The 20855-nt window shown below is 29.5% G+C and overlaps 1 protein-coding gene across 1 annotated transcript; it reads left to right on the top strand.

The window, feature by feature from the left end:
* Positions 1 to 18208: 18208 nt before the first annotated feature.
* LOC136079010 (uncharacterized) lies at positions 18209 to 20161 on the top strand. The gene is made up of 5 exons (XM_065794776.1): positions 18209 to 18628; positions 19103 to 19312; positions 19420 to 19579; positions 19665 to 19788; positions 19969 to 20161. Exons 2-4 carry the CDS (start codon positions 19268 to 19270, stop codon positions 19772 to 19774), a joined length of 315 nt encoding a protein of 104 aa, XP_065650848.1. The 5' UTR covers positions 18209 to 18628; positions 19103 to 19267; the 3' UTR covers positions 19775 to 19788; positions 19969 to 20161.
* Positions 20162 to 20855: the final 694 nt, after the last annotated feature.

Below are 20855 nucleotides of genomic sequence, written 5' to 3'. Positions count from 1 at the left end.
GCTATTCTGTTTATGAAAAAATTATGTTGGCTGTTTGATTTTTTGGATCACATCGCTTCTTGATCTTCTAATTTTTAATGTGGAGAGAAAGGTTTATCAGTGAGTTTTTACATAATAAATTTTTTAAACTATAGGTTGGAGTTGTTTAATCATAATAACATGTTTCTGTATAAGTAAACTCCTTAATGTGTTCAATATTCAAGGTGAGGTCTAAATAATGATGTAAGTAATAATGTTATATTTCTTTTATCTAATTATTTCAAGAAGTATTTAATTCGCCCTAATTTCAAACTTCCAAAGTCACTTTTTCTCTATAATTTCATTTTTAAAACACTTTCATTAATCGTTATAAAGAATTGTCATTAATGCTTTTTCTTATTTTGTTATTTTATATGAAAACACCTCAAAGAAAATATTTTCAATTATTAGATTTAATAGTATTGATGTTTTGTTTTTAGAGATGATTAATGTGCCACCTCATAAAAGTAGCAAATATTAATGAAGCTATGGCAATAAACATAATGTTGAAACAAAAAGCCAAATCTCAAATTAAATGATTCATCTAAATCTGGTAAGTTTACACTTAATCAAATAAGTTATTAATATTTCTGTTTTCAGTGTTGAAGTGAAGAAAAAGTTTTGTTCTCTTATTTTTACTATTACTAATGACTAGGTTTACTGTGTTTTATAAAATAGCTTCTGTATATAAAAATATTTTAGGAAGATTGAGAGGCAATTAATTTTTTCCTTTTTTTTTTATTTATTTAAAACAAATTTTACGATAAAAGAATGAATAAAGTACATAAAATACATACAATAAGAATTACAAACTTTGTTAACTTTACAATAAGTATGCAGATGCTCGCCGAAGATCATAAGATCTTGTCATCAAGAACCGCCTCAACAGTTTTTAAATAAAAAATAATTGTTTAATGATACATATGTAAATATTCACCCATAAATGCATATATAATTATTTACAGATACAAATTCAATCTTTTTCTGTTCCCTTGCTGACAAGTTTGTGTTACAGTTAGATAAACAGATTTCATCTGGATATTGTCAATAATGAAAAACATTATATTAGGATTTCAATTTAAACATTTTAAATATATGTTTTTTATGCTAAATATTATAGGTTCAATCTTAAAAATTTTAATGGTATAATGATTATGTGCAACTTTCTTAAAATGTTTAAGGTGCTTTAAATTGTAATCATATTGTAGCAAGATTTTTTAAGTCATCTATTTAATTTTTTCACAGCGTGTTATATACTTTATTTAGAATCTGCTGTAAAGTAAATTAAATATTCAATCATAAATTGTCAAATCTCAAGAAATGAAATTGTTAATGGAGTTTTGGTCCATAGTAATCCAAGTAACGCATGTTTTAATAAATATATTTGTAAGTATCCTGCATTTTTTTGTAACTGTAAATTTTCATTGCGATATTTATTACATTTTAGTTCACAAAGTTATAAAAAGATCCTTAACTCAAGTCTATGAAACTATGGTTTGATGTTAATGGATTAAACTTTTTTGTTGATAATATAAACAATTGTTATTGTAACATGATAACCATGTTGTTTATATGTTGTGACCATTTGGTATATATGTTGTTACTACGTTGTATAAGTATATATGTAATAAATTATTAGGTTGTGCTTATGTTTATTTTTATTTTATTAAAGTTAAAACGGATGCAAGCACTAAAGAAGAAAGTAACGTTACAAATTGAAGCAGAAATTTATAAAGAATCATGTTGATGATTGAATATGAATCGCAGAAAAGCACCATTGTCGAATGGTTGTGAATCAAATCTTTGATTCACAACAATTCGACAATGGTCGAATGGAAAATTTATATATATATATATATATATATATATATATATATATATATATATATATATATACATATATATATATATAAATATATATATATATATATATATATATATATATATATATATATATATATATATATATATATATATATATATATATATATATATATAATAGTAGAAAATCACTTAACAAAATTTATTTTTCAGTTTTCACTGAGTGTTATCAATAAAGACTCATCAGAAATGATGTGTTGTTATTGATGAAACACAGTGTAAAATGAAATAAATTTTTTGTCAAGTGATTTTTTACTAATACATAATTGCTCTGTTCTTTTAAGAACATTAAGCACTCTATTTTCTAGAACACATTTAAAAGTTGTTTATATATATATATATATATATATATATATATATATATATATATATACATTTTAACCTATAGATTTGATCAATGAACAACTGGAGGTCAGGTGCATTGACACTGCATCTAAATCTTTGATAACTGAACCTGTAAAATATAATTACTAATTTATGGTGTAAATTACAAAAACATTTTTATTTTTAGGTATAAAAATTGAAATTTATAAAATCCAAGCCCATAAAACTAATACCTACTTGGGAAATTCTCTTTGTTTATATTTTCTTTTTCGTAAATAGACATTCTCATTATAACATTTTTCTTTTGTAGTTGTAAATTCAAATTTTTCACAATCCTGTTTGTTTTCTGTGGAATTGAAATAGTTATATAAATAGTTATATGAATAGTCATATATTTTCTATCAACAAAATAACTCTTCCTAACAAAATTATTGCAAAAATAATAATTGTAATATATAGATGTAATACCTGAAGAGAATTTAGTTTTAATTTGTGGAAACTTAAGCCAATTCTTCTCAGCATTTTAGTGTAGTCAATGCTTTGGTACCTGGAGGCCAATAAACAATTTTATTACAAATCTAATTAGATGGAATTACACTTTCTTCTCCTTGTTAATCTTCATTCCAAACAGCTCCTTTCCATATATTTGATTTTGAAGATATTATATGAACTAATAAAAAAAAGAAGAAACCATAATACAAGTGTACTAACAGGCCTAGTTAAAGCAGCTAAATCTTGACATTTTATAACCATGATACTTGCTAAACAAAAATATTAGTAGACATTATAAGCAAAGATAAGATTTCCTTTATTTTATAAATTTATTATATTTTAAATTCATTTTTATGAATATATTTATTATTCTATTAATCTGCATAGTTCTGAATATATTATGTTTAAATAACTCAAGACATCAAAGGAAAATAATGAAAGAATCCCAGTTTGCTAAAACATAATTAACTACATAAGAGTAATACGGAATATTGAACAAAAATAGATAATATTCATTATTAATACAAAATATAATATAAAGTTTATTATAAAATATCACACAACAATAACTTAGTTTGATTGATTATATAAAAGCAACAAAAATTAAAAAAGAAAACATCTCAATAAATAATAAATTATTATTCAAACAATTTTAAAGATCAAATAATAACTTGTAACTTATTTTTTACACATCTTCATCTAATAAACATCAATATAATTGCCAATTTTTAATACCACATCAATAGTATTTTTGTTTTTATTAAAAATAAAAATATTATATCAGTTAAGCTTTTCTTATTTAACTTAAAACATCAACTCAATCCTACGTTTTTTCATAACTGAAATTTTTTTTTGGTAATGTTGAATTAACACTGAAAACAAAATATTAGTAGACAACAAGAAAATATTTCTTTATTGAAATATATGTAAATATTTATAACAATCAATTTAATTTCCTTTCTTTTCCACCACCTTTTCGAAATGGAGCGTATTTTAAGAAGTCAAATGCCATCAACTAAAGTTTCAGTCGCTTCATCGTATTCAATAGAAGCTGTAAATAAAAATAAAAAAGTTTTACATATCTTATAAAGGTATACCCTTCATAGTACTACATAGTCTGGTAAACTTCTGTTAGTATAACAAGAAAAAAATAATCAGTCCTGATCTGAATAACAAGTTAACACCAGGAATAGCATCTGGTTGTAAAAATTGCCAAACCTCGCTCATAATGTATTATAATCATATTGATGAAAATAAAACTGTAGACATTAATTGCCCTTAAACCATTGAAATTATACTACCAAATAAGAAGCCTTGAGTTTTGACATAAAGCTATTGAAATTAAAAAAAGTAAAAAAAGTTCTGAAACTTAATGATATAACTATTTAATAAAATATTTATTAAAACTCACTCCTGATGATTGTGTTTTTATCGTCATCTAATATCTTGTCCACTTCATCAAATTTAGCTACCGACAAAATAAAACTTTTTTTTTTTTTTTAACATCTTCGCCTTCAACAAGGCTGCAAGCAGCCACTAGTTAAAGTTAGAAGTTACTGAAAGAAAAAAGATGAAGATTGTAGAGCAAGATAACGATCGACGGACGACTTAAAAGATTGCAAATTATATGAATCAGGAAAGCAAGATGAAAGAAGCGAATTCCAAAGAACTGATGTTTGAGGAAAAAAACTAGACGAATAAGCGTTTTTGGAGCACTTAGGAACAGTCACAGAAAAAGGATGACACTTAATTGAATGACGAGTAACACGAGTATGAATTTTAGTAGAAGGCTTATAATTGCAAAAAACATTGAGATGCCGGCTGGGAAATATTATTAAAAAAACTTAATGAAAACGCCATATTTTGATCCTTATAAAATTAAGATTGAAAAAGATATTAATTCTTTTTCAATATTACGTTTAAACATAAGAAACTTGCGTCAAAACTTTGAAAAAGTTTTGACGCAATCTGAAAGAATCATAAAAAATCTGAAAAGAATCATAAAAAATCGTTAAAGCCTAAGAGTATACATATTTAAAAAATATATATTCAATAACAAAAAATTATGCTCAGTAAATAAAAACTCAAAGTTTTTATTTACTGAGCATAATTGTTTAATAAAAACTATTCATTAAAATAATTAATAACAAAAATAAAAATAATATAACTGGATGCGTTTACCGTCCACCATCAGAGAAATCAGATTGTTTCAAAAATATATTGAAAAGTGTGTTTTGAAAATAAACAAAGAGAAAAAACACAGTGACGGATCCAGGATTTTTTGGTGGGGGGGGGGGGGGGGGGTGATGTTGATACCAAAAGTGGTTAGCGTAATTTATATATATATATATATATATATATATATATATATATATATATATATATATATATATATATATATATATATATATATATATATGTATTATGTATATATATATATTATATATATATATGTATATATATGTATTATGTATATATATATATTATATATATATGTATATTATATATTATATGTATTATGTATTATATTTTTTTTTTTTTTTTTTTTTTTTTTATTCACCTCCTCAAGGCCGAGAAGGCCACTACAGAGGAGGAGGCTACTTATTAGTGGTTAATAACCCTCTCTCAACTCTATAGCTCCGAAACACGAACCTTGACGAACAAGGCCGCTGCGCGGAGAAACAAGTTGAGCGCGGTACTACCAGGGACGTGGTGGGGATCGAACTCGGAACCTCTCGCTTATGAAGCGAGCGCTTTACCACTACACCACTACCGCATATATATATATATATATATATATATATATATATATATATATATAATATATATATATATATATATATATATATATATATATATATATATATATATATATATATAATATTGTTTAAACTTACCTTAAAATTTAAATGTTTTCTAAAGTTTTTGAGTGCGAAAAAAAATAAAGTACCAGAAAGTAAAATTGTGCGGCGCAATGGTATCTTTTTTGTATGGTTAAATCAAAGTATAAAAAAATGAATGAAACATTAGGCATTTCTTATGGAAGAATTTAAGATCAAGAGCGCAGATTATTTCAATAGTTTCAATATTTTGATTATTTCAGGGTATGTATTTTCTGGTGGGGGAAGGAGATGCATACCCCGATCCCCCCCCCCCCCCTGGATCCGTCACTGAAAAAACAATTATGTTTAACCGGTAGTATAAATTTAAAGGAACTAAATTACCGAAACTTTCCAAAAAGTAAACCGATTTTTGATATGTTGTTTAAATAAAAAGTCTTGCCAGTAATCATAAATACTACTGAGTTTAGCCTCGCAAATTAGATTACACTGTAAAAAACCTTGTGTTGAAAAGCAACACTTCATCTTGTGTTGCTTTCATTTAACACAAGTTTGTGTTAAATTAAATAAAAATGATTTAAAAGCGCATGCGTTTCCTGGAAGGGAAAATATTTTGCTATTTTCTTGCTGACACAAGTCTTGTGTTAAAGAAGTCTCAAGATACGCTATTGCAGCTGGCTAACATAAAAACATTTCACTTCTGGACACCAGCGTGTAACTTTGCATAGTGATAGTGGACGGTATGAGCAACAAAAAAATAGCGAGACACAAACTTGTTATGCATCTGGAATCGTTTTACAGATGAATTATTCAAAATGGCCAATGGCGGCCATTTTGAATGTATTTAAATGGTCATAACTGTAGAACTAGTAGTGATATCCACTTCAAATAAACATCGATTTGTTCTAAGAGAAAAGTTACATAAAACTGACTGAAATCAATGTTTTGAAATTTCAAGATGGCTGCCATCGGCCATCTTGAAAGTTTTTAAATGGTCATAACTTTAGAACTAGTAGTGACATCCACTTAAAATAAACGCCGTCTTGTTCGATGATGTAACAAGAAACTCATATTTACATATTTACATACATTTACGTATTTACATAATTACAATACACTTTTGGATTACAATTCGTCATGGAAGGAGATCTGGAGAACATGGTCGAATTCCGGGTCTTCTTCAACTTCTAGTTCTTCATATGAATCACCATTTGTTTCTTTGTAACAATAGCCGTTACATGCACACAGCTTAGTGCATGGTAAACCATGTCGTTTACATGAACAGTTTTTACACTCAGTTTTGCACGAACAACGAATCAGTTCCTGGCAATGTCGAGAAATCTCCGGCAGAGTGCACCAAAGTGGTGTATAGCACTCATCAGCAGTATCTTTCCATCCCCATTCAGTGGGTAAATATCCTGGAGTAACAGCAGACAAGCATTGTTTCCATAAGTGTGCCTGCAGTGCTGCTCTCTTTGTGTGCTGCAGAAGAGCGTCTGCAGTCGGCGGAATGTTTTCAATTGCTCTATTCTTTATGGTGTAGAGTATACGGTGGCATTCGTTTACGCCAGCAGCGGTTGATGATCGATCGTACATCAATACTACAAATCGCTCAATGGCCTTCATTGCCGTATCAGTTAAGACATCATTTTTTAAGTCTGACGTGGAAAGATTGTGAAATGCAGCATCAACTACTCGGTAGTTCATCCACGCTTTCCATGACGTTCGTTTTCCAATCCCACAGAATGTTGATACTGTGTCACATCCGGTGAAGGCATGGAAGAATGGTAAATTTGACGATACACCATCTGGAATGTGTTGATGTAGATGGTGAACTCCTATCATTCGTCTTCCTTTTCCAACTCCAAAATCAATCCACAACTCTTTCACTCCAATCATCTGGCTAAACACAGAGAGAGCTATAACGACCACATCGGAGTCCACAGTGCGTATAGTTATAGTTAAGTTGCCATTTTTCAGTGCATGATTAGCATGGAGCAAAAGACGGCCATCTGCCTCTTCAGCACTACAAGGAGATATGGACGATACATCTAAATCTTGTTGACTGGCACATGCAGTTTCTTCAATGGTACAAACAATAACTTTTCCAACTACGGATTGCGTTAAAACGAATCTGGAAATAAGGCCGAACAGTTGCGTCTTATTGAAGTCCACAGATAGGAATTTGTCAAACTTTTTTGGAATAAGTGTACCCATTGTGACGTTTATGCGTTGCCCTGATCCACGATCTTCCCGTGTTTCGGACTTCAAGCTTTTTGGGACATACCGATCAAAAACAATGTCAAGGCGCTGCACGGATCTCAGAAGTCTGTCCACGAATGGTCCAATCACATTTTCGCAGTAGTCAGAGAATGTCTTTGACGATCTCGGGTGAAGCATGTGTACGAGTGCTGCACCATCAAAAATCAGAGCAGAAACCTTATAGTCAAGGTTGAAGTCTTGTTGTTTCTCGCTACCATACTGTTCCAAACAAATGAGGACATCTGATTTGCTGGTGGCCTTACGCTTCCTTCCGAATTCAGAAATGGACGGCGGATAACGGTTGTTTTCGTGTGAAAAGAAATCCTCTATATCACTAACACGATTTTGACTTGCTACATACATTTTACAAAAGTAGTTGGAGTCATGTTTAAGATCAGCGATTTTAGTTTTATGTTTGGAACCTGGAATTTTCAAACTGTGGAACAATTCAAATTTGTTTCTTTTCAAAGGCTCATGAATTGACTTTTGTCTGGACACAAGACGGTCAGCTACGTACTCGTTGTATTGCTGTTGCCCTGTGATCTTGGCTTCTTGAACAGTTTTTTCGGCTGAATTGGACATTATAATCTTATGGTTGTCTGCTGTCTGCAGTAACTGCTCCGCAAAAGGATTCCCATCATCGCGCATAGATTTCACCACTTCAGACACGTGATGAAGATAACGAGTCTGAAAACTATTTCTGTCTTCATGATGGCGACGGTGTTGATAACCCAAAGAAGTGGAACTGCGAACTTCATTCTCAAACTCATTAATCATTCGAGAAATTTCTGGACCAGCCACCATCCACTTAAGAAGAGCAGTTTCGTTATGAAGTACATTGATTGCTCCTCCGTCACTCTTGATCAATTTGTTGTTCTGTTCATGAAGCTGGTCATCAGACATGGCAGAGAAGTCCGCGTTAGTTTTCCTACTTGTGAAGTGGCCCTTTTTGAATTCCTCAAACACAAAAGGGTGTCGGACAGGTAGCTCTTCCAAGGTTTTGATGAAAACCGGCAACCAGCGAGAGTAATTAGTTAGATCAAGTGCGAAGAACCACGGAGCAATCTGCTTTAGCATTCGCACGTACTCCTCGAAGTTTGATTCGCGAATACTGCGCACAAAACTCAGTAGCAGGCTCTCCAACTCCATAACGGTTTGCCAATAAAGAAACTGATTAGATTTGTTGCTTTTCCTGGAAATCCACTCTTCCAATGACTCAACAAAGTCCTTACAATCTAGCTTATACCCCTCATCACGAAGAATGAAAAGAGATGCCAGGCTCACTTCGTGCGCATATCTTGTTCTCTTTATGTGCGACGATTTAAGCAGCGACTCACTCCTTCCAATGCTAGCAACCTCTGCTTTTATGAACATTTCAGTCCAACCACTGCCCTTCAACCACTTTCCAATCATGTTTTGAATGGCCATTTCAATATGGAGTCCACCCATCATAATGACTATTTTATCCTCTCCATAAACATCCGGAAACTTCCATTGTATATACTTTGCAACTGCGTACACGGGCTGATCACCAGTTATAACAGCACCTTGTTTGTTATTGACAGCACTCGTTATTTTTATTATTACATCCATCAAATGGCGTACTGTTGCTGGAGACTGAATGTGATCTGTTAGCAATGGCAATAGTATGTTATGACATGGAAAGGTTGCTGGATGCATATTTCTTTCCGCATGGAAAGCAGCGAATGAAGTTTTATTTGTTGATGTGTTATACACAGACTCCTGCACAGAATTTAGCCAAGGTGTCAACTGCTCAATGGTTATTGGATCACTAGCAATAGGTGATGCATTCACGGGGGTCATTAGTGGTTCGGAAACAACATTATTCGTTGCAGGGAGAGTGGTGTATGTATCCGGCAATTTGCTATTGATTTTCCTAGACCAAAGGAGTCCATCTGAAGTGGATTTTGAATTTGAATGGGGAGTATCCGGATGCTGAATAATTGTGACGCTAGAGCCGTGGAATGAATCGTTAGATGTAGTTGAAGATGGATTGTGATCAATATTGTCTATCGCAGCTGTTGTAAAAACACCTTCAGACAGGCAACTTGGTATCACATGACCTATTTGCTCATAAAATTTGCACTTTTCATTAGTCAAACTTGATTCAATTTCTTGAACTCGGTCATATGAAATACTTAAACCTAGAGAATTCAATTTGTCGACAACTGATCTTTTCCGAGTGCAGTTATGGATCATCAAACCAAGGTACACGGCCAATGGAGTTTCTTGGTTTGCTTGATGACGTATTTGTTGAGGTCTGTTGGCTCTGCTACGCTTTACACTATTAAATCGAATTAACTGTGCAATGGAATAAGCAGCTTCCTGCTCGGGTGCGGAAGCAGGTGAACCATTGTCGATATTGTAGCCTCCTAAAAGAGTATTAACAAAATTTACACGGGAAGGTGGCACACAATCACGAGATCCAAAGTCGCCTATAAGCGAGCCGCTGAATTTGGGAAACTCTCTAAACATATCTCTACGGAGAATACCAGCTGCCTGAGCAATGCAAATACCGTCCGACATATCGTTGAAGTTGCAAGCATCACGTATGGCATTACCCACATCTGGCTCAAAGCTTAAGATGACTTCTTTACCACACTTGTCTTCCCTCAAACCAGGAACTAAGGAAATTAAATCGTCCTTCAGTCTAGTTCGGTTGATAGACTCAGACTGAACTCCGAGACTCGACATACGATCTGCACAAAGTTTATTGATGTCAGACAGCTTAAAAACAGGGGATGATGTACCATATATAAACATCTCTTCCATGTAACTAACCAATTCCGCAATGACAGAGCCATAAGTCAATCGATAGAGATTGTGTTCATCATTGCTAAAGGAGCGCTCATGACTGCGGGCTCTGTTGAGAAATCCCCTGTAACAGTCTTTATGATATTTGACTTCGAGTGCTATGAAATCTTGGTTTGCTATTTTGTTAAGCAGATTTGTGTCCTGCATTTCAATGGCTAGAGCATACACTTTTGGGCCAATTTCTTTTGTGCTTGCCTGTACTAAGGGGTTGCCTGTCACAGATTCACTATCACAAAACAAACAACAACTTTTTATGTCAACTGCTTTACATGAGGATCGCATGCACCTAGCAGAGCTCTGGGCGTTTTCAGAATCATCTTGCACATTTTGGTTTCTCTCAATGATTCTCTGCAGTTTCTGAGAGTCGTACTTGTTTCGGCAAAGCTTGTGGTACTTTGCCTTATTAACAATTAATGCGTGCAATAACTCCTTTCCATCACTTATTTTATCCAAGCGAATAGTTGGTGGCAAAGCTTCATGATTATCGAACTCGATCAAGTTTTCACTTAGAGTTTTATAACCTGCCTCTTTGGGAATTATAAGAGGTTCCGGTGAAACACGCTGACACAAAATGCACAATTCCCAATTGATATCACGCACAGGAACAAGTACCTCAGGAAATTGTGTGACATCAACAAGCTCTATTTTTCTTCTTTTACTGGTAGACATGATTGTTATTAAAACTGAAAGAAATGAAAAGCGCATCACGAAATAAGCATACAGAGTAATACAACATACAGAGCATACAAGTAAATACCTTAAAAAAATAATTTACATATATACAAATAATCTTGGTAATATTAATAATTATATTATTAATAGTAATAATAATAATAATAATAGTAATACAGTAATTACAATAAATAAAATAAATCAATATTACGTTTTATACAATAATCATTTATACATACATAGCTACAGTTACAAACAGTAAAAAATTGACAAAACGTAACAATTAACGATGACATAAAAACGACTACTACTAAAAAAATTATATAGATTTAGTAAATATGTTAATCATAATTGTTAAAATATGAAAACCATAATATATTGTACAATAACACAATAACACAATAAACAAAAAAAACAAAAACAGAAAAACACTGTGAAAAACAAAAACCAAAAAAAGGGATAAACATTACAAACAAAGCTACCGCTAAAAAAGTACAAAGCATAATAATGTAATCAAGCAAACTAGTAACAATAAATAATTCATAAAACATAGAAAGAAAAAAAGAAACACTTTATAAAACTAACATGATGGAGTAAATAACTAGCAAATGATTTTAATGATTAGCAACAAATAATAAGTAAAGCTATATGCACTACATATACTAAAAACTAAAGAAAAGAAAATATCATTACATAACGGAAAACATCATTGCATAGCTAAATAAAACTACCTTAAAATAAATCATAATATGAAATGAATAACTAACGAAATATGAAAAAAGTAAAAACAATATAAAATCTTGTTATGCCGAGTTTTCCCAAATTTTCGAATGTTTTCTTTCCTTTTTCATTCATTTTTAAACTTTTTTTTGTTTATTATTATTTTCGTTACTTTTGTAGTTTATTTTATATCCTTTCAAATAGTTCGTTCTTTTTTCTTCTTTTTAGATATTTCGTTTTTTCTTTATAATTGATTATATTTTTGAAAAACTAAAGCAAAATATCTCCTGATTTATTGATTTTTCTTTTTCTTTTTTCACTCTTTAAAAAATTATTTATAGTTGTTAATAAAAAGTGTCCACCGTTTGCGATGTCATTGCAAAGTTCAATCATTAACAACGTGCCATGTTTTTATTTATTCGTCCGTTATTCGTCCGAATTTGGTTATTACTACGACCGTGACGTAATATAATGGCGTCAACAAGACACAAATCTTTCTTATCTTTAAAGACCAATTTAACCAATTTTATTCGCTTAACGGTTTGTGTCTCGATTGTTTTACATACAGGAATATATAAACTTAAGTTGTGCAAAAGGATTTGTTGGTGTCCGGCAGTGAAATATTGTTACGTAAAAAAGCATCAACCGACTGCACTACGCATGCGTAAAGCCTCATGGAATTTGTATTATTTTCATATAACAAATTTTTTAAATTTACATCACTGCTTTTTCGAAATAAGATTTATAATTTTTAGTTTGTATTTAATTACTTACAATATCTTCATTAATATTAACTATAAAAATGGGTTATTTTTGTGTATTTTTTGAGTCCATTTTAGTATCACTGGAGACTGTAAGTGATCTTTTGAAACATTTTCATTATCGCAACGGTATTTCTTCAACACAAATTTGTAAAATTCCTTGCAGACAAGGTGGTTGTTGCAGAACATATGACAGTGTCCATGCCCATAAAATTCATTTATATAGAAAGCATCTAAGTGATCTTTATCTGGAATATGAAAGTATAAATATTTCTCCTGTGGAAAGTAATGATGAGCTAATAGATCAGCAAGGTAATTATACATCAGCACATATTAATAAAGATAACATTCATAATATTTGTTCAAGTGCATTAAATGGGGAAAAGATAAAAGAAATGATTATAGATGTTTTAATGACTCTCAGATGCCGTAATACAAGTGAAGTTGTAGTTCAGTATGTATGTAAAAGTATTCAAAATATTTTATCCACTGTAATTGAAAGTGTACATAAAACAATGCACAATGAAGAAACAGTCGCTAGTAGAGTAAACGATGTCCTAAACGATATTGAATGTGAGTGTGTAAAATGTAGTTTAATTACATCTGCATACTTGCAAAGAAAACAATTACAACAAAAAGGGATGGTTGTACCTATTGAAATAACTGTTTTGTTCAGATCTGAAATGCGTCATAAAATTTCTAGAAGTAATGTGATAAGTTATGTACATGAAACTATGCAGTATATTCCTATACTAGAAACCATTTCTATGGTGATTTCTAAGCACACAGTTGATAAAATAGATAATAACATTTATACAAAATTAAATAAATTAACTTGTTATAGTGATGTCTGCATCAATATAAAAATCACTCATTATATCAAAAACATCCAGATGCTCTTCAGCTGCAACTATACTGTGATGATTTTGAAACAGTAAACCCTTTAGGTTCAAAAACTAAAGTTCACAAAGTTTGTGCTGTTTATTTTTCCATAAAAAATGTTAACACAAAGAGATGCTCTAAATTGGCCAACATATATACAGTAATTTATTGTTTTGCAGCTGATGTTGCAAAGTATGGATATGAAAAACTTTTAAAACCATTATTAAAGGACTTGGTAGCTCTAGAGAAAGTAATTAAATTGTATATAAACGGAACTTACGCTTGCATATATGGTGCAGTTGTTGTCTGGGGGACAATCTTGCATTTTGCACCAGATTTTTGGATTTAATTCAAACTTTAATGCTAATGAGAGCTGCCATTACTGCTATACAATAAAAGAACAAATGCAACACACTTTTTATGAAGAAGATCTAGACTTAAGAACTAAGGAACATCACATTGCAGATTGTCAAGCACTTTTTAGTGATGCTGATAGTAATAAACTGTCTGGTGTATATAAACAAAATCCCTTGTCAGAGCTTCAGTATTTTTCTGTTCCTGAGAACATTTGCCCAGATTCAATGCATGATATACTTGAGGGTTGTTTACAGTATCAATTAAAAATTGTTCTTCATCGCTTATTACTAATTGATTGCCTGTTGGCTATTGACGAATTCAATGGCCGACTACAAACTTTTAATTTTGGCATTGATAAAAAAAATAGGTCATTGCAAATAACACGTGAAAAACTTGTTTCTAAAGACAAAAGGTTAGGTATAAATGCAACACAAAGTTGGTGTTTAGGAAGGGTTTTTTGTTTGTTGCTTGGTGATGTTGTAGAAACTGATAACCAGTATTTTCATTAAATTCATTTACTAATGGAAATATGTGGAATAATCTTTGCTCCAAAATTGACTGTTTATTTAATAACTTATTTAACAGAGATGATTAGCGTTCTTCACAATTTGTTTACAGAAATATTTTCTGGTCATACTGTTATTCCAAAACAACATTTTCTTATTCATTATCCTACAAAAATGTTACAACTGGGACTTTCTCCAAGTTATTGGTGTATGCGATTTGAAGGAAAACATGCTCCTGCAAAGGAGCAATGTCACATTTTGCACAACTTTAAAAATGTTTGCAAAAGTATTGCATGGCATCAACAATTACAATTACATCTTCATTTGTCAAATTTTGCAAGTATACTCAGTAGGTCCTGGTCTTGAAAGTTGGTCCTGGTCTTGAAATTATGCCTTCTTTCTTACCATTGCCAATATCTATTTTTAGTGAAATTCCACTATATGAAGAATGTTTTTGGTGCAAATTATGTTATCGAAGATGGTGTAAAGTACATGCCAGACTTTATTGTAGTTTTAGGGCTAACCAAAATTTTTCTCCCACGTTTTGGAAAGATTCTGTATCTACTTGTCCGTGAAAATAAATGCACACTTATAGTTGAAATTTATTTTACCAAACACTATGATGCTCATATTGCTGGCTATAATGTATGTAAAACATCTAAATATAATGTTGTTAAAATAGACAATTTATTTGATTCTCATGTATTGTCATTGTCAACTGGCTTCAGAAAGTATTCTGAAGAAAGTTTTGTTATAACAAGACATGAATATATTAACCTGGATATATTACAATAATTTTCAATTTTTGTTATTGATTTGATTTTATTATTGATGAAACAAAATTATCATAATGAAATATTTACCTTCTTTTTTGTCTTAATTATGAATTTATTTTGAAATATTTTTGTGCTTATTCAGGGTTACCATTCAATCTGAAAAACATGGAATAGCTGGAAATTACTTTTGACAAAACCTGAAAAACCCAGGGATTTTTTTAGAAAACTCATGGAAAATATATATATATATATATATTTTAAATTATGAGCAATAGTTTTTTTTAAAATTTAAAAGGCTAAACTTTTAGTGGCATCTTGTTATTTAAGATAATTTTTGATAATGTTGTTCTAAATAAGCAATTTTTGTTCAAACATTGATGTTTATTAATTTTCTTACTTTTAATAAAGGTTTTTTATAATAATGGATGAAATTAACAACTTCTTAAGTAAAGTTCTTCCAGTGGAAGATATTGATCGTCTCTTACCACTTCTGGTAGAGCTAGGTGCTAGTTCAATAGAAGATTTGCAGTTTTTGAACATTGAAACAGATCTGTCTAATGTGCTACCTTCTTAAGAGACGGAAATTAGAAGCAGCTTTAGCAAGTTCAAAATCTAAGCCTGTTCAATCACAAAGTGGGAGCCTGATTGGTATGTTAATCCAGTTTATTTTTTTAAAAAAAAAATTATATTTTTTTGTAATTTTTTTATTGATGTGACATGCAAACAGTAACAGTTAGATATATGATTTACTCTATGATATACTATAGAAACATCTGTGGTAACTCCTGTTGTATGTAACAAATCAAGCGGTTCAAAAAAGGTGGTGCATACTTTTTTATTATTTTATTATATTTTAACTTTATTTATATTTTATCTATGTTTAACTTCATTTAAATATATTTAACTTCATTTAAATATTTTTTACATATTTTTTTAAATTTTCAGGTTTTATAAATATTTCATTTGAGTTTTTGAATAAAAATTAAGTATGGTTGCTAGAAGATTCTATGTAATTTAGTTTTTTATACAGCTTTATAAAACTAAAAAAATCATTTATTGTTTTCTTCTAATAGATTTTTTCAATAATGGCTGCAATAGAAAATCACCCTTTAAAAAGTAGTATCGTTATTGAGGCACAGAAGACTGTAATGGATTATCGCTTGCATCGTCTTCTTGTCAAAGTAGCTTGCTCATACTTAATTGATTGCTACGGAAAGTAAATTTTATAATAGTATTCATAAGTATATATCATTATAATACATGGTTATGTAATTATGTTAATAAATTATTTATGTACCATTAAGTATGTTAATTATATCATGTAGTTAATTTAATCTATTATTATTCACATAGTTACATAGTTAAATTAGTAACATAATAATATACGTAAATGTATATAATATAATTACATAATTGATAGCTAATAACATTTATGAATTAACTATATATTTGTATATATTTAAATTAAACTTTAATAACTTCTACAGCTATCCTCCAGCAGAGCATCAATTAGCCATGGCAAAAAGTATTGTTTCAACTTTTAAGTTTAGGGCATGTCGAAGCGGAAATGGACATGTAAGTTTTTTGTTTTTTTTCAATTAAGTAGTAGTCTATACTATTATTATGGAACCTAATATGTGAAACCTATATTTAAGGAAAAACACAATTACTGCGCCAGGTTTACATGACCTCATTCTAATTTTTATGTCTCAACAAATTACCCTTGCAGTATTTATTAAAATTCATTGTGGTGATAACTTGTACTTAAATTAAGCAAAACTTTAAAAAAGAAATCTTCCATTAACATTTGTTTGTTTACTACTTAGTTCACAAAACTTAATGTTATATGATTAATTTTGGTAAGTTTTTTTATTGTCTTCTAATTACAGATATGCATTTTACAAAATAGGAATTATACTACTGTCCAGGTACATCGAAGAGTTTTCTGACTAATCGTTTTAGAGAAATTTATCGTCGTTATCCAGCAGATATAAAAAAATACAGTTCTCGCAATAAAACGAGTATGTAAATTTTTTAATTTTTTTTTTGTTGAACAATTATATTGGAGAATTATAATTTTTCTGTTGAATAATTTTAATTTTCTATATATTTTATAAAAAACACTTTTTAACATTTGATAACATTATAAAGCATTTATTAACAATAAACTCATAACAAAATTGTATTGATACATATAATATTTTAAAATAAATTAAAAGTTTTAACACACGTTAACAGTTAAACACATAACATTTTAATGCTCATGTTAATGCCATTTTTTTCCATGCTTTATATAAGGTTACTTTCAATATATATATGTTTGTGTGCCACAAAATTTGAAATCAATTTTTGAAAGCTTTTTTCTCAACCAATTTTGCTCAAATTTTGCACACTTAATCATTTTCGATGACAATACAAGGAAATGGAAAAATTTGACCAAAAAAAGTTAATTAAGTTAACAAAAATTTAATTTGTATTTCCCCATACATTTTATTTATTTGATATGAATTGCGTATTACGTCACAAAAATCATTGATTTGCAAATTATTTGCAGTTTCGAAGACATTAAAGCGCAGCGATTCAAAACCTATTGTTTTTTCCATGCTTTATATAAGGTTACTTTCTATATATATATATTTTACTTTCTATATATATATTTATATAATTTATATTATATATTTATATAAATATATATATTTATATAAATATATATATATATATATATATATATATATATATATATATATATTATATATATATATATATATATATATATATATATATGTTTTTTACTTTATATATATATATATATATATGTTTTTTACTTTATATATATATTTACTTATATATTATTTACTTATATTTTATATATATATTTACTTTATATATATATTTTACTTTATATATATATTTATTTATAAACGAAAATGCCGGAACAATCGAGAGAAGAATGCTACCTATAGTGCTATCGTGGGCTTCAACTGTACACAAGATGCAAGGCAGTACAGTAGACTATGCAGTGATTGACCTAGGATCTGATTTGTTCGCAGAAGGTCAGGCATATGTTGCACTAAGTCGAGTGAGATCTCTGGATGGCCTACAGATACAGGTATTGGACTGTGCCAAGCTAACTGGAAAGAAACCTTGCAACAACGACGCTTTGGCTGAGATGGAAAGACTGAGATCGATTCCATGAATGAGTACATGAAGAAGTGCAACCGAATAAGACATATGCCAACAACAATATCAACATTCACCGACTTGACAAACTGACAAAGTGCTCTCGGATCGCACTATAAAATGTAAGGTCCAAAAGATAGATCGTTAGATAGATCTATCTTTTGCAAAAATTAATTGTAAAAACTTTTTGTATGAAATTTTCCCTTCTACAAAAGATTTAAATTATTACTGTTAATTTAATAAATTTTATAAAAATATAATAGTAATTTTTCCTTCTACAAAAATTTTAAAAGAACACTGAATTAATAAAAAAAAAATTTAAAAACGTAACAGTAATTTTTCCTTCTACAAAAGATAACAAAAAAAGAATTTCTAGGCCCAATAGAATTCTGCTTGCATAAAGCATGGATTTGAAAAAAGAATTTTTTTTTTGATTTACTTGTTAAATATGCAAAACTCCCCCTACGAATAGGGAAGGACGTAATACAGGTTTTATACAACTTTAATGTAATAAAGTATAAATATTATTTTTATAGTTTTATATTTTATGTGTTCTTTAAAAATATTATTTGTTTTGTAATATTTTTTTTTGTTAGGTAATGAGTTTTTTGCTGTTGGAGATGGCTCAATGCATATAAACAACGAAGAATATGAACTAATAAAGACAAAATTGATGCATCTTGTTTATACAGACCGAAATGAAAATGAGATAGTAGAACTTATGAACAAATCACGTTTATTCAGGCAAATATGGATCCGAAATGATTCGCCAACTATTTCCAAGATTTTTGGACACTCCATTGTTGGTAAAAATTACATTCTTTGCTAGAAATTTTTTTTTAGGTGTAGTTTTTAGGTTAAATTTTTGCATTATTTAAAAAAAAAATATGTATCATTTGTTTGTACTATTCAGTTAGACGATGAATTCAAATCCATTAATCAAAATTATGTAGAAAATGTTCCAGTTTTATTGGAAACAAAAATTTCTAAACAAATAGTTGCATACTGCAAGCTGACTGGCAAATGCATTGACATTATAGGCGATACAGATACAGAAGGGAATAGCAATACAGGTAAATAATTTTCAGAAAATCTTAAACGAAAAAGTTATATTTATAAAATCTTGTTTTTATCTATGTAATTTATAATTTTGTTTAGATGCATTAGTACTAAAATCGTTAAAGGCCCTTGTTTATCTCTTGCCAACTAATAGTTGGCAACTATGGGAAAATATCGTGTTTCAGCAAGTGCAGCAATGGTTTTCCTAATTGAAGAACTTAAGGTAAGATTTATTTTTAAATCTCAATAGTTTCTTATATAATAATTAATATAGCAATAGTATATAGTTTTTAATAAGTATAAAGTTCAATTATACTAACTACTGTTCAATCTGCTATTTCTTGTTATTTTAAATATTTGTTCGATTTATTTCAAACATAAAATTTTTATCAAACTTTTTTAGGATGGCGAGACTCTTGAAATGTTTTTTAATCGCTCGAATGCAAGACAGCAACCTTTCCTTTTGTCGTGTGGATTATCTTTTTTCGTTGTGTGTGATGGAAAAGCAATTATAGTAAAACCTTTGAAAGTTTCTGTTGCCTTTGACTATCTCTTCAAGTCTTTTTTCGTTTTTAATCTTGAATATCCAAAGCAAAAGTTTTATATAATTTCTTTCAAGATTTAGTTTTTAAATATACTTTTTGTATTCAATTTCTTAACAAAGTTTTCAATAAAATGAAATTACAATTTATAACTTGAATTACCAATCATCGCGGCTTTTTTTAGTAATTTAGTTCAAGATTGCGCAGTATGGAATATGTCTTAAAACGAGAATTATGATCTAGAAATTAACTTTGCGATTAAATGCAAGATTATGAATAAATTTCTACACAATGCCTTGTGTTGTTTTTTTAACACAAGGCATTATGTTGAAACATCATCTTGTGTTGTTCATATATGACAAAATTTTGTGTTGCGAAACACACAAGCTTGTGTTGTTTTAAAGCAATGTTTTTTAGAGTGTATGCCAACTTCTAAGTCATTTAAAATATATCTGTCATATATCATATATATGTTGATACAACCAAGTATGATAGTGAACTTTTTATTAATTTGACACATTTTTTATTCAAAAAAATAAATCTCCAGTGTTAGATGAAATTCCAAGTAATTTCCTTATATCTGAAAATGATGAACATAAATCAAATAAATCAGCAACACTAAAGCTCTATATTTAAATATACCAATAACCTAATTCCTGAAACCTTTATAATTAAATTTAATAAAAAACTAAATGAAAAGTATTTCTTTAAAATAAGTCAAAGTAACACATATAAATGACAATACGAG

This window comes from Hydra vulgaris, chromosome 04 (genome assembly GCF_038396675.1).
Source record: "Hydra vulgaris chromosome 04, alternate assembly HydraT2T_AEP".
Lineage (NCBI taxonomy): Eukaryota > Metazoa > Cnidaria > Hydrozoa > Anthoathecata > Hydridae > Hydra > Hydra vulgaris.
Note: the sequence above shows the minus strand (reverse complement) of the source record. Positions and strands in the feature narration are given on the sequence as shown.

Bases quoted from the DNA above. Each gene is read 5' to 3' on its own strand.
- LOC136079010 (XM_065794776.1), top strand. From the start codon at position 19,268: ATGATTCGCCAACTATTTCCAAGATTTTTGGACACTCCATTGTTG. The intron at 19,313-19,419 runs GTAAAAATTACA...TGTACTATTCAG, and splicing joins TTTTGGACACTCCATTGTTG to TTAGACGATGAATTCAAATC. The intron at 19,580-19,664 runs GTAAATAATTTT...AATTTTGTTTAG, and splicing joins AGAAGGGAATAGCAATACAG to ATGCATTAGTACTAAAATCG.